Source organism: Urocitellus parryii, chromosome 14 (assembly GCF_045843805.1).
Source record: "Urocitellus parryii isolate mUroPar1 chromosome 14, mUroPar1.hap1, whole genome shotgun sequence".
NCBI classification, from domain to species: Eukaryota; Metazoa; Chordata; class Mammalia; order Rodentia; family Sciuridae; genus Urocitellus; species Urocitellus parryii.
Window position 1 is genome coordinate 45012562 of NC_135544.1, and position 14555 is coordinate 45027116.

At 43.5% G+C, this 14555-nt stretch overlaps 2 protein-coding genes across 2 annotated transcripts in view; one reads left to right on the top strand and one right to left on the bottom strand.

Annotated features, from left to right (window-relative positions):
- Positions 1-14555, bottom strand: part of Trim75 (tripartite motif containing 75) — a 45569-nt gene that overhangs the window by 22309 nt on the left and 8705 nt on the right. The gene's annotated exons all lie outside the window — the stretch shown is intronic.
- On the top strand, positions 5129-6547 carry Trim60 (tripartite motif containing 60). Its single transcript, XM_026395850.2, has one exon. The coding sequence runs from the start codon at positions 5129-5131 to the stop codon at positions 6545-6547; it is 1419 nt and encodes a 472-aa protein (XP_026251635.2).

Sequence of the window (14555 nt, forward strand, 5' to 3'; positions counted from 1 at the left end):
ACACCTAATTCTACACTACAGATCCACCCACTCAGCCTCTGGCTATGATATCCATTATGCTGTCGGCATCTTCTGCACCAATGGGTTGGAGGATTTTATTCTTTGTCCCTGGTTCCCACAACCTAAATGATGATCGGTCCTCTTGCATTTTAAAGAGCTGATTGTGGGCTGGGGATGTGGCTCAAGCGGTAGCGTGCTTGCCTGGCATGCGTGCGCCCTGGGTTCGATCCTCAGCACCACATACAAAGATGTTGTGTCTGTCAATAACTAAAAAATAAATATTAAGAAAATCTCTCTCTCTCTCTTTAAAAAAAAGAGCTGATTGTTCCTCTAGCTTTTCAAAACCAATCACTCCCTCACCTACCCTACCATGTGACCCCAGACCAGCGAAGGAGCGGCGATTAGAACTCTCCAACTTTCTAGCCATATGGGAAGATGGCTCTATAGAAATAAGGCTTTTCAAACAAGCCTGTTAGGAGTAGTCCTGGTCTTAATTTGACCCTCCAGCTGGTCTCATAGAAATAAAAACACCAGCCGGGGCGGTGGCACAAGCCTGTAATCCTAGCAGTTCTGGAGGCTGAGGCAGGAGGTTGCGAGTTCAGAGTCAGCCTCAGCAACAGTGAGGCACTAAAGCTACTTAGTGAGACCCTGGCTCTAAATAAAATACAAAGCAGTGCTGGGGATGTGGCCCAGTCGTAGAAGGCCCCTGAGTTCAATTCCTGATACTCACTCCCCCCAAAAAGAAGAATACAGTAATGAAAAAGTTGACCATATCATGGGGGATGGGTGGAGGGGTGCTGGGGATTGAATCCAGGGCCTCAAGATTCTAAGCTCAGCATCAATTAATGATCAATCAGCCCAACGGGACTGAGAGGCTCAGTTGAGACCTACCGAGACCTCCTCACTGAAGGAGGTACGCCTAAACCTCCTAAGGATCTCTTCCAATGGGAGGCTCCACTCCAATTAGCCTCATTGGGCATGCGCGAGTTCTTTGCCCGCCCACTTCCAGGGACAAGCCAATCACTGTGCGCACGAAGTGCACTTCCGAGGGGGGAGGTGGTGGTGCTGTGGTCCCTTTCTGGGTCGGTTCAGAGTTGACGGCGGTCCTTCGGCTGGGATCCGCGGTTCTACTCGCTCCAGGTAAGGGGGGGGGGGGAAGCTGTAGGAAGAAGGCCCCCAGAACTTGGCGGGAAGCTTAACAAACTGCTTAAGCCTTGGGTTCGCGGCTTGTTCCCCACTGGGTCTCCTCTAGTTCTGTGGAATCCTCTTTTGGGAAATTCAGGATTCCAGGTGGCGCAAGCCTGTAATCCCAGGTGCCCTGGAGGCCGAGGCAGGAGGAACAAAGTTGGAGGCCAGCCTGGAGAGTTTAGCGAGAACCTGTTGCAAAACTTTAAAAAACTGGTGAAGGACTGGAGGTGAAGCTCAGTGGTAGAATGCTGGCCCTCGGTGTGCGCGAGGCCCTGGGTTTGTTCCCCAACAGGGCCTGGAGGAGAGGTTTGGAGGAACACCAATTTGGGGAGTGGCCACGTGATCGTCAAAGAATTATTTCAGGTGTTAGGGAAGGATCTGTTACCTTACAGTGCCAGCACTACCCTAGCGGATCCTTGACTCTGCTCAGGGGTCTTCTAGGTAGGAAGTTAGTAGTAATTTTACAGATGAGAAAGTTTAGGTCAGTTATGTTAAGTATCGTCTAAAGTAATAAAGGTTGAAGCCTGGGAGCAAGGGCATTCACAACAGGTTTAATTTATTAGATAATGTTTAATGAGCTCCGAGCTCCCACTGGCCCAAGGTGTGTAGTTACAAGAATCAGAAATAGGGAAGAATTCAGGCCATGAACCGCCACACTCAATAGTGTTCTCAATTAAAGGTTGACAAAAACAAATGTAGTTTTGGTGGTTTGGTGGTTATAGGGAGCCAGAAAATGAGAATGGTGTCCATGTTTTTTTGTGCTGGAGATTGAACCCAGAGGCACTTAACCACTGATCCAAATCCCCAGACCTGGGATCTTCCTGCCTCAGCCTTCCAAGCTGCTGAGTTACAGGCGTGCACCACCATGCCCCTCTGGTGTCCAGGATTTATTTTGATGCACACTGTATCCTGGTTGGTTGGTTTGTTTTTTCCTGGGAATTGAATCCAGGGTGCTACATCCCCAGCTCCCCCTCCCCTCTCCCCCTTCCCCTCTCCTCCCTCCCCTCCCCTCCCCCTCCCCTCCCCCTCTCCTCCCTCCCCTCCCCCTCTCCTCCCTCCCCTCCCCCTCTCCTCCCTCCCCTCCCCCTCTCCTCCCTCCCCTCCCCCTCTCCTCCCTCCCCTCCCCCTCTCCTCCCTCCCCTCCCCCTCTCCTCCCTCCCCCTCCCCTCTCCTCCCTCCCCTCCCCCTCTCCTCCCTCCCCCTCCCCCTCTCCTCCCTCCCCCTCTCCTCCCTCCCCTCCCCCTCTCCTCCCTCCCCTCCCCCTCTCCTCCCTCCCCCTCTCCTCCCTCCCCCTCTTCTCCCTCCCCTCCCCCTCCCCCTCTCCTCCCTCCCCTCCCCCTCCCCCTCTCCTCCCTCCCCCTCCCCCTCTCCTCCCTCCCCCTCCCCCTCTCCTCCCTCCCCCTCCCCCTCTCCTCCCTCCCCCTCTCCTCCCTCCCCTCCCCCTCTCCTCCCTCCCCCTCTTCTCCCTCCCCCTCTTCTCCCTCCCCTCCCCCTCCCCCTCTTCTCCCTCCCCTCCCCCTCCCCTCCCTCCCCTCCCCCTCCCCTCGCCCTGCCCTCCCCCTCTCATTCCCTCTCTCCCTTTCCCCCTCCCCCCTTTCCCCCTCTCCCTCTCCCCCTCCCTCCCTCCCCCCCCCTGCTGATATTATAGGCGTACACCACCACACCTGGCTGTTTGTTTGTTTGTTTGTTAAAAAAGTCGCTGATAGACCTTTATTTATTTATATGTGGTGCTGAGAATCAAAACCTAGTGCCTCACAGGCAGGCAAGTGCACAGCCCCAGCTCTAACAGGGTGTTTTTAAAATTCTTTGATCAATTTTTGTAGGTACTGGGAATTGAATCTAGGGGCAGTCTACCAACGGGCTACAACCTTAGTTCGTCCTCCTTTTTTTTGTCGAGACAACATCTTGCTAGATTGCTGAAACATGGATGTGACTGTCCACAATGTCAATTTTATTGAATAACAATAAATTCAGAGGCAGGGTCTCACTGAATTGCTTAGTGCCTTGCCATTGCTGAGGCTGGCTTTGAACTCAAAATCCTGTCTCAACTTTCCCAGCCTCTGGGATTACAGGCATGGGCCACTGAATCTGGCTTTCTCTCTTAAAAGTAATTTTCTGCCATTTCCCAAGGAGTAAGATGCACTACAAACTTCCAATCTATCTCAATTTACTGGTGAAGGCCAAAAGAGAAACAAATACATGTAGAAGACAATTTCAGAATTATGTTTGAGTCCCATGATTGAAAGTAGAGAGAAGGGAGAATGAAAGAAAGCAGGAAAGTGGGAGAATGTCAGATTGGAGAGTGGAGACAGTTTCCCTGAGGAGACAAGGTCTGTGAGGTGCTGTGAGGAAAAGACAGGTATTGGAAGATTACAGAACAGGAGTTCACATCCACAGCAGTGATCCTGGCTTATTTAATACAAATTAATCGTAGATGCACTCTAGCAAGAAAGGATTATGGTAAAGGTTAATGTGGCAAGCAGATATCACTATATATAGGACTACAGTGCCTGATGAATTTTCTTTCCTCTTTTTTTCTGTACTGGGGATTGAACTTATTATACCCCATCCCTGAACCATTTTATTTTGTGACAGTGTCTTACTGAGTTGCCCAGGTGCCCTGTAATTCCAGCTACTTGGGAGCCTAAGGCAGGAGGATCACAGGTTCAAGGCCAGCCTTAGCTATTTAATGAGATCCTCAGCAACTTAGAACTTGTTTCAAAATAAAAAGGTCTATGGATGTAACTCGTGGTAGAGTGCCCCTGGGTTTGATCTCAAGTACTGAAAAAATAATAAATAATGAGTATATCCAGTATCCGATACTTTCTACCATATATATATATATATATATATATATATATATATATATCAATATATATATATATTGATATATATATATATCAGTATTGGGGATTGAAGTCATGAGTGCTGTACTAGCCCTTCTTTTTTCTTGTTACTGAGGATTGAACTCGGTGTTCCCCATACCTTTATTATTATTTTTTTTTTATTTTGAGACAGTCTCTCACTGAGTTGCTCACACTGGCCTCAAATTTGGGATTCTGTTGCCTCAGCCTGTCAAGTGGCTGGGATTATAGGTGGAGTCCAACACACCTGGCTTTTTTTTTTTTAATATTTATTTTTTAGTTCTCGGCGGACACAACATCTCTGTTGGTATGTGGTGCTGAGGATCGAACCCGGGCCGCACGCATGCCAGGCGAGCGCGCTACCGCTTGAGCCACATCCCCAGCCCCAAGCTTTTGTTTGTTTTGTCTTATTGGGTATGGAACCCAGGTCCTGGCACATGCTATGCAGGCAGTCTCCCTTTCAACTACATCCCCAGCTCCTCCCTGCCTCATTTTTTTGGGCATCATTGTCACTTATGCAGTCCAATATCATTGTCTTACTGAATCACTGTGATTTGGATTTTTGTGATTGTTTCCCTATGATTAGATACAGGTAATTTTTTTTTTATTATTTATTGATGGTAATGTTTTTCTTATTTTAGGTCATCAGTTTTTCTCATTGGTTATGGTGGCATTCTTTCCATCTCTACATTGTAAAGGTAACAGTTATTGATAATTCTTGTCTCAATCAACTGTTGTATCATGGTTTCAAATCCAGGACATTTTGAAATTAAAAATATTTTCTCACCCACAGGAATGATTGGTCCATTAGGTCTGTGGCTGCTTTCTTGAAGAAAGTCATTAAACTTGAGTGCAGATGGGCTAATGATAAGCTGTGAATTCTTCTTATCCTCTGAGCTAAAGTGCTGAGATCTAAATAAGACTTTTGACATCCACCAACATGCCAGGCCAGTAAAATCTACATCTGGTCTGTGTGCGTGGGTTTGGAGGGTTATCTACTTCATACTTCACATTTAGACCTGAGGCAGGTTTCCCAAGGAAGTATTATCTTGTGCACCAACTTTACTCACAGCTCAATGGAGTTTGTGTCCGCCCTGGCAGACCTCCAAAGGGACTGCAGTTGTCCAATCTGTATGGATTACTTGAAAGACCCAGTGACCATTAGCTGTGGGCATAACTTCTGTTTTGACTGCCTCAATGATTCCTGGAAGGATCTAACTGATGCCTTTCCCTGCCCTGTCTGCCGATTTGGGTTTCCAGAAAGGAAGTTCAGAAGGAACCCCCAGCTCTGTAATTTTATTGAAATTGCTCAACTACTCCGGATCAGAAAGAGCAAGAGGAAGAGGCAAGAAGAATATGCTATCTGTGAGAAACATAATCAATTTATGACCCTTTTCTGTGTGAAGGATCTGCAGATTTTGTGTACCCAGTGCAGTTTCTCTGCTGAACATGAGAGACACTACATTTGTCCCATTAAGCAAGCTGCCACCTTCCAAAGACGTTTTCTAGAATCTAGCATCCAGCCATTGAAGAATAATGTGGAACGAGTTGAAAAAGTGCTAATTCTGCAAGGTAGGAAATTTCTTGAGCTGAAAAAGAAGGTAGAATATAGGAGAGAAGAAATAAATACTGAATTTGAGCAAATTAAACTATGTTTACAGAATGAGCAAGAGGCTCTGCTTAAGCAGATACAAGATGAAGAGTTGGATATTTTATCAAAACTTAATGAAAACCTTGTAACTTTTTCAGATCACATGTCCACATTAAAACGCTTAATGAAGGAAATAAAGGGCAAGTGTGTGCAGTCAGACCTGGCATTACTAAAGGATGTTAAGAGCATACGCCAGAGGTATCAAAACCTAAAACACCCTGAACTTTCGTCACTCGGATTAAACAACTATGGCTTCAGTCTTCTTCCACAGTATTCTGGCTTAAAGAGAATCATAAAGCAATTTCATAGAGATGTGAGTTTAGACCCCAACACAGCATATCCCCAGCTTATTGTCTCTGAGGACAGAAAAAGTGTGACGTTCGGAAGAACAAAACAGACTGACTGTTATAACTCAAGGAGATTTTATCTCTGCCCTGCTGTCCTGGGTTCTAAGATGTTTAACTCTGGTAGACATTACTGGGAGGTTGACGTGGGAAACAAACCTCAATGGACAGTAGGTGTCTGTCAAGACTATCTTCTTTGGAACTGGAGGAATCTGCCATCAGTCCTAAGTGGCTTCTGGGCAATTGGACGGTATATTGAGAGTGGTTATGTGGTGTTTGGTCCCAAGAAAACCCAGCTTTTGCCAGTACCCAAACCCAGTAAAATAGGCATTTTTTTGGATTTTGAATTGGGTGAGGTTTCCTTTTATAATGGGGATGATAGGTCTCTCCTATATAGTTTCAGTGATTCTTTAACCAAAATCAAAACCATATGGCCTTATTTCTATGTTGGAACAGATTCTAAACCTCTTAAAATCTTACCAGTGGATCATGAAAGATAAAGAACCTGGTAGATTATTCTTTTTAGTTTTTAGGACTAACAGTAAATTTAATCTCATTTCTAGAATCTTTATGGGCTTTACAACTGAAAACCAGAATAGATTTTTCCTCCCTTATTTTCAGCAAATAAAAAAACAGATAGTAATGCAATTTCATAGATGTTCTGGATAGCAGTTGTCAAGTTCCTTGAATTCTAATTTTAAATATTTGAGAATTAACATGTACAATAAAATATTTTGTTTTAAAATTGCTTGTACATTTTTTTTAAGCAAATCATCATTAAAGTTGTACGACCTGATTTAAGTGTCATGCTTACCTCCTACCTTTTTTTCTGTGTTTGATGCTGGGGATTGAAGCCAGGGCCTTGTGTTTGTGAGGTAAACACTACCAATTGAACTGTATCCCTAGCCCATCTCCTTTTTTTTTTTTTTTAACCTTTATTTTATTTGTTTATGTGGTGCTGAGGATTGAACACATGCTAGGCAAGCCCTCTACTGCTGAGCCCTAGCCCCTCACCTCCTACCTTTTTAATAGAACTTTTTTTCTTTCTAGCAGAGCTGGGGATCAAACTCAGGGCTTTGTGCTTGCTAAGAAATCACTCTACTGCTGAGTTATACCCCCAGCCCCATAAGATTTTTCAGTATGTAGCTGTCATGAAGATTTCTCCAGCTGCAAGTCAGCATGTCCAGCTGCCTTTTGGTGACTTGCAAATGTGTCACCAATACTAGTACTTCATGCTGGGTCAAAGAGAATGATTTTTTTGTTGTTGTTGTTCAGTCTCATGTTCCCCTTCTGAAACCAGGGCAGCAGCATCTCTCACCTGGTCCACTGTTCCCTTATCTAACTGGTCCATTCATTGCTGCTCTCATCTCCCTCACATTCTGTTCTTTGCATTCATTAAAAAAAAAAAATCACTCTTGCTTAAAATGTTTTGTTTTGGATACTGAGGATTGAAGCCAGGGGTGCTTAACCACTGAGAGCTTAACCCTAGCTCTTTTTACTTTTTTGGGGACAGGTTCTTGCCAAGATGTTGTGGCTGGCTTTGAAAATTTTTTTTTTAAAGGAAGCACTTTTTTTTTTTTTCTAAAGAGAGAGAGAGAACTTTTATTTATTTATTTTTATTTTTTTTAAAGAGGAGAGAGAGAGAATGAGAATTTTTTAATATTTTTTAGTTCTTGGCGGACACAACATCTTTGTTGGTATGTGGTGCTGAGGATCAAACCCGGGCTGCACACATGCCAGGCAAGCGCGCTACCGCTTGGGCCACATCCCCAGCCCCAAGAGAGAATTTTTAATATTTATTTTTTAGTTCTCTGCGGACACAACATCTTTGTTGGTTGTTGGTATGTGGTGCTGAGGATCGAACCTGGGCTGCACGCATGCCAGGCAAGCGTGCTACCGCTTGAGCCACATCCCCAGCCCCTGAACTTGTGATTGGTGATTTCAGAGCTTTGTTCTTATATCAAGCTGTATAATAATGATTCCGCATATTTTTGTATATATGTAAGGCTTCCATGAAAAAAAATATTTAAAAAGGCAAACACCCACTTTGGATTCCTACCATCTTTCCATGTTGATTCCATAGACAAAGTCAGGGAATATGTATGTTTTTTTTTTTTTTGAGAGAACTTTTTAACATTTATTTTTCAGTTTTCAGTGGACACAACATCTTTATTTTTATGTGGTACTGAGGATCGAACCCAGTGCCCACGCATGCCAGGGAGCGAGTTACTGCTTGAGCCAGATCCCCAGCCCCAGGGAATATGTATTTTTATAAACCCCAAGGTGACCACAGAGCCTGCCATTGGAAACATGGTGAGCCGTAAGGCAAACTGAGTTCAGATTCTATGTCCCATCACTTTCTCTGCCAAATTGCAGCTGTGTACACATGGGTGTGGCACTTAATATAGGCCCAGGGTTGGTAAGAGGTAAAGTCAATTGTAGAATCTACCTTCATAATAGCCCACACTGTTCAGATCTCAGCATTGACTGGTTTGACTGCTTTGGTTGTATTTTAGAACACAGAAAGTTCTAAGTGTAGGTTTTAGCTCTATTCCCTCAACTATCCTATACTGTCTGTTCTGTCCTCTCATAGTGAAAGCAATTTGAGGTCCAGGATGGTTATACTACAAAGTGATAGAGCCAGGACTCAAATCCAGATCTTCTTTCAATGTCCACACTTGTAACCACAAGGCATGGTTCCTTAGCCTGAAGGATCATCAAGACCAGAAGCTTAGGCCCTACCATGTGCCACATGTATGATCATATAACTAATCTATAACCAGGAATCTAGGTTCGATTTTATGTTACTACAAGTTGAAGTAACACAAAGTAACATGTTGAAACCATTTATTTTGCACCCCAACCCCATCCTGTATTGAACCACTGAGCTACATCCCCACCATTCCTACCCCATTTTAAATTTTGACAGAGTCTAATTTGACCTGGCTGACCTGGAGAATCCTTGTGATCCTCCTACCTCAGCCTCCCAGGCAGCTGCATTATAAGGCTTGCATCACCGTGCTCAGCTAAAGTTGGTTCTTTTTTAACCATGGGTTTCCAGGTGCTGGTACAAAAGGCCTTTAAGCTGGGTGTAGCGGTGCACTGCTGTAATCCCAGCAACTTGGAGACTGGCAGAAGGATCACAAGTTCAGAACCAGTCTCAGCAAGACCCTGTCTCAAAATATAAAAAGGGCTGGAGATGTGCTTAAGTGCCCTTGGGTTCAATCCCCAGTACTACCCCCACCCCCCAAAAAAGTGGGGTTGGCTTTATCACAGTTGCCAAAATCCTATTTGAAGATACAAATCTCCCCATTTTACCTATGGATACTTTTTGTTTGTTTGGTGCTGGGGATTGAGCCAAAGCACTCTCTACCACTGAACTACATCCCCAGCCCCTTCCTTTTTTTTTTTTTTTTTTTTTTAAATCTCTAGATGGGGTCTCACAAGGTTGCCCAGGCTGGCTTCAAGATTGTGATCCTTTTGCTTCAGCTTCCCAATTGCTGAGGTAACCACCATGCCCAGCACAAACCAGTCATTTTGTATAGCTTGATTCATGATCACAAAGAATAGTTTTTTTTTTTTTTTTTTTTTTTAATATTTTTAGTTGTAGATGGGCACAATATCCAACCCAGTGCCTTGCATGTGCTAGGCAAGCACTCTATCAGTGAGCCACAACCCCCGCCCAGAACACACTCTTGTATCCACCAACCAGATCAGAATATAAAGGATCATCTGTCCTCTTTCACTACTTCCTGGTCAGTCACCATTATTACCACCACTTTCTTCCCCAAAGATAACCACTATACCCGCTGCTAAAACCATAGACTGGTTTTGTCTGTTATTCTGTTCATATTAAAGGGAATCAGGGTTATGGGTTTTGCTCCATCAGTCTATGTGTGCCCAATATCCACCTGTCATGAGTTACAACTCCTGACATTGTAGAGATGGGTCTTCCTCAATCCAGGTCTCCTTTCTTGGCTCACCAATATGGTAACATCAGAACCCACTCAAGCTTATAAATAGGGAGATTTCTTTGTCCCATTGTACAGACTCTGAGGGCAGTACCCATTTCTGCACATTTTATACAGATCTGATTTAACTTTCCATCTCCTCTTCCGGCAACTAAAATTCTCTAGTAAGGGATGTTTTCTTTCTTTTTTTTTTTTTAAAGAGTGAGAGAGGGAAAGAGAATTTTTTAAATATTTATTTTTTAGTTATCGGCGGACACAACATCTTTGTTTGTATGTGGTGCTGGGGATCGAACCCGGGCCGCACGCACGCCAGGTGAGCGCGCTACCGCTTGAGCCACATCCCCAGCCCCAGTAAGGGATGTTTTTGGCTTCCATTGAATATTTTGAAACTCCTCTTTTTTTTTTTTTTTTTGGTACTGGGGATTGAACCCAGGGATACTGTACCACTGAGTCACATCCTCAGCCCCTTTTATATTTTTATTTTGAAATATAGTCTAAGTTGTATTTTTTTTAAAATTAACATTGTTTTAATCAAGTAATGTAGCTGTTTAAAACAGGAAATTTGGGCTGGGGATGTAGCTCAAGGGGTAGCGCGCTCGCCTGGCATGCGTGTGGCCCGGGTTCGATCCTCAGCACCACATACAAAGATGTTGTGTCCGCCAATAACTAAAAAATAAATATTAAAAAATTCAAAAATAAATAAATAAAACAGGAAATTTTAAGACAATTCAATAGAGCAAAGTGGATTACTCTAGTAAGTTAACTTGTTAATTAAATCCACATCATGTGAATTTGAATTCCACTATAGTTTGGCACCAGACTTAACACTGGTTTAAGCCCTAAACCTCTCAGTGTAAAGAAGCCCTGACACATTTCCCATAGAGTAAAAACCACAGCTCTACAACCACCACTTCATCAGCTTGAAGTGGTGTGTTAAGTACACTCTACATGGGTCCCCAGCACCTCTGGTAGAACCTGGTTAATGACAGCAAATGTTAAGATTGTTAGGTTTTGTTTCAGGAAAGTGTCAAGCTAACAAAGTTTTATTTTCATCAGATGTTTCCATAATTGTATACTTTCAGTGTGAAAAACTTTCATATACATGTCATTAAAGTATCAGAATCTGTAAGATGGGTCACAAGTAAGAGCTGAATGATGTGAGCCATCCACACAAAATTAAGCACATGGGGCTGGGGATGTGGCTCAAGCGGTAGCACGCTCGCCTGGCATGCGTGTGGCCCGGGTTCGATCCTCAGCACCACATACAAACAAAAATGTTGTGTCCGACGAAAACTTAAAAAAAAATAAATAAATATTTAAAAAAAAAAAACTTAAGGGGCTGGGGATGTGGCTTAAGCGGTAGCGCGCTCACCTGGCTATGCGTGCGGCCCGGGTTCGATCCTCAGCACCACATACAGACAAAGATGTTGTGTCCAACGAAAACTTTAAAAAAAAAAAAAAACCAAAATAAAAACAATTAACCACATGGAGCGCCGGGGCAGTGGCACACTCCTGTAATCCTAGCAGCTGGAGAGGCTGAGGCCTGAGGATTGCAAGTTCAAAGCCAGCCTCAGCAACAGCAATGTGCTAAGCAACTGAGTGGGGTTTGTGTGGCTATGGCTCACTGGTAGATCACTGGCCTGGCACATGTGAGACACTGGGTTCAATCCTTAGCACCATATAAAAATGAAATAAAGGTATTGAAAAAAGAAAAGAAAAGAAAAGAAAAAGGGCCAGGGAGCAAGGCAGAGGGAGTTGGTGGTACTGTTCAGAGGTAAAGGACTCTTGAGTTCAATTCCCAGTGTCACTGTGTAAATAAATAAATACACAAATACAATGTTGTGTCAGCAGGTGGTTCCAGCCATTTGGGAAGCTGAGGCAGGAGAATTGAAAATTGAAGACCAGTCTGTGCAACTTAGTGAAACCCTGTCTCAAAATAAGAAATAAGGATTGGGGTTGTGGCTCAGTGGTAGAGCACTTGCCTAGCATGTGTGAGGCACTGGGTTCGATTCTTAGCATCACATACAAATAAATAAAATAAAGGTCCATTAACAACTAAAAAATAAATATTAAAAAAAAAAAAAAAAGAAAAAGAACCAGGCACAGTGGTGCATGCCTGTAATCCCATCAGCTTGGGAGGCTGAGACAGGAGGATCATGAATTCAAAGCCAGCCTCAGCAATGGCAAGGCACTTAGCAACTCAGTGAGACTGTGTCTCTAAATAAAATACAAAATAGGACTGGGTATGTGGCTCAGTGGTTGAGTGCCCCTGAGTTCAATCTCCAGTACCCCAAAAAGAAATAAATAAAATGTCCTAGTCAGGTGCAATGGCACACGACTGTAATTCCAGCCATTTGGAAGGCTGAGGGAGGCTAATAACAAGTTCAAAGCCAGCCTCAGCAATTTAGTGAGGCCTTAAGCAATTTAACAAGACCCTGGTGTCAAAATAAAATATAAAAAATGGGCTGGGATGTGGTTATGTGGTTAAGGACACCTGAGTTCAATCCCTGGTACGAAAAAAAAAAAAAAAGAAAAGAAAAATGTCCTGAGATAGTGCTCAATGGTAAAGTGCTTCTGTTTTATAGTGAACTTTCAATAAATAATATGTGAAATTTGCATTTTATGATTTATTTACTTTTTTTTTTTGCAGTACTGGAGTTTGAGCCCAGGGGACTCTATCACTTACCTACATCCCCAGCTCTTTTCTTTTTCTTTTTCCTTTTTTTTTTTTGGTTTTCATTTTGGTGCTGGGGATTGAATCCAGGGGTACTTAAACATTGAGCCGCATCCCTACCCCCCCTCTTTTTAAGATTTTATTTAGAGACAGGGTCTCCTTCAATTGCTTAGGGCCTCACTAAGTTGCTGAGGCTGGCTTTGAACTTCTGATCCTCCTGCCTCAGCCTCCAGAGCTGCTGAGATAACAGGCATACACCACTGTACTTGTATTTTTTTTTTTTTTTTTTTTTTTTTAGGGCAGAGTCTCACTGAATTGCTGAGGTTGACCTCAAACTTGTGATTCTCCTGCCTCAGCCTTGTGAGTTGCTGAGATTAGAGGTGTGTGCCATCATGCTCAGCTAGCCCTTTGTATTTAAAAACTTTTGAGACAGGATGCTTCTAAATTGCCCTGGGTAAATTGGAATCCTTCCTATTCCTCCTGAGCAGCTAGGATCATAGACCAGGACCACTACAGATGATTTATATATTCAACAAATTGGAGTGCTCATTATCTCGACACTGATTAGCAGCCTGAAATACAGCACATCGTCTATAGCCTGTCTATAGCCTGGGAGTTAGTTCGAGGGGAGAGATAAGAAAAAGAGTAAAGAGTTTGAGCCAGGCAGGGGCAAAGGCCTTTAACCCCTGAGGTCCTGAAGTAGGAGGATTGCAAGTTTGAGGCAAGCCTCAGCAATTTAGTGAGGCCCTAGGCAATTGATACCCTGTCTCAAAAAAAAAAAAAAAAAAAGGTGGGGAGCAGGGGAGGAATAGGGTTGGGTAGGGATGTGGTTCAATGGTTAAGCACCCCTAGGTTCAATCCTTGGTACCAAAAAAAAAAAAAAAAAAAAAAAAAGTGAAGGGTTGTCTTCTGCTTCCTGAAGATGGATGGATTGATTTTTGTCTACAAGGGATGCTTGCATGGTCAGCATTCTCAAGCATTGGAATCTTTCAAAAATAAATCTTTGATGGGTACAGTGGATGGGTACAGTGGCAGCAATTTGGGAGCCTGAGTTCCGAGCCAGCCTCAGCAATTTAATGAGACTCTGTCTCAAAAAATAAAAGGATTGGGGATGTGTCTTAGTGGTAAAGTACCTTGGGTTCAATCCCCAGTGCCAGAAGTGGCGTGGGGGGGACAAACAGAAGAAATTTTTAAAGAAGAAATGAAATTGAGTTATGTGGCTCAGTAGTAGAACATTTGCTTACACCATGTGTGAGGTCCTGGGCTCAATCCTCAGCAACACAACACACACACACACACACACACACACACACACACAGTAAAACTAATCTCAATTTTTTTTTTTTTTAAGATGGGGAAGATTCTATTCAGCTGAATCAATTGTATTTGTGTGTAATCCCAGCAATTTGGTAGACTGAGACAAGTCCCAGGCCATCCTCAGCAATTTAGTGAGGTCCTAAGTCACTTAGTGAAATCCTATCTCAAAATAAACAATAAAAAGGGCTGGGTGGTGTAGCTCCATGGCAAAACACCTCTGGGTTAAAAACCCCAGTGCCAAAACAACAACAAAAACAACAGTAAAATGCCGATGATTCTTGCTTCAAAGACGTTTGCTTAGGGAAGATAGGATATTAGAAATTAGCATTAGGGGCTGGAGATGTGGCTCAGCGGTAGCGCACTCGCCTGGCATGTGTGCGGCCCGGGTTCGATTCTCAGCACCACATACCAACAAAGATGTTGTGTCCGCCGAGAACTAAAAAATAAATATTAAAGATTCTCTCTTTCTCTCTCCCCTCTCTTACTCTCTCTTAAAAAAAAAAAGAAATTAGCATTATGCCATTTATTTATTATTGTTATTATTGG

Excerpts from the sequence above, each read along its gene's own strand:
- Trim60 (XM_026395850.2), top strand. The coding sequence starts at position 5,129 with ATGGAGTTTGTGTCCGCCCTGGCAGACCTCCAAAGGGACTGCAGTTGT.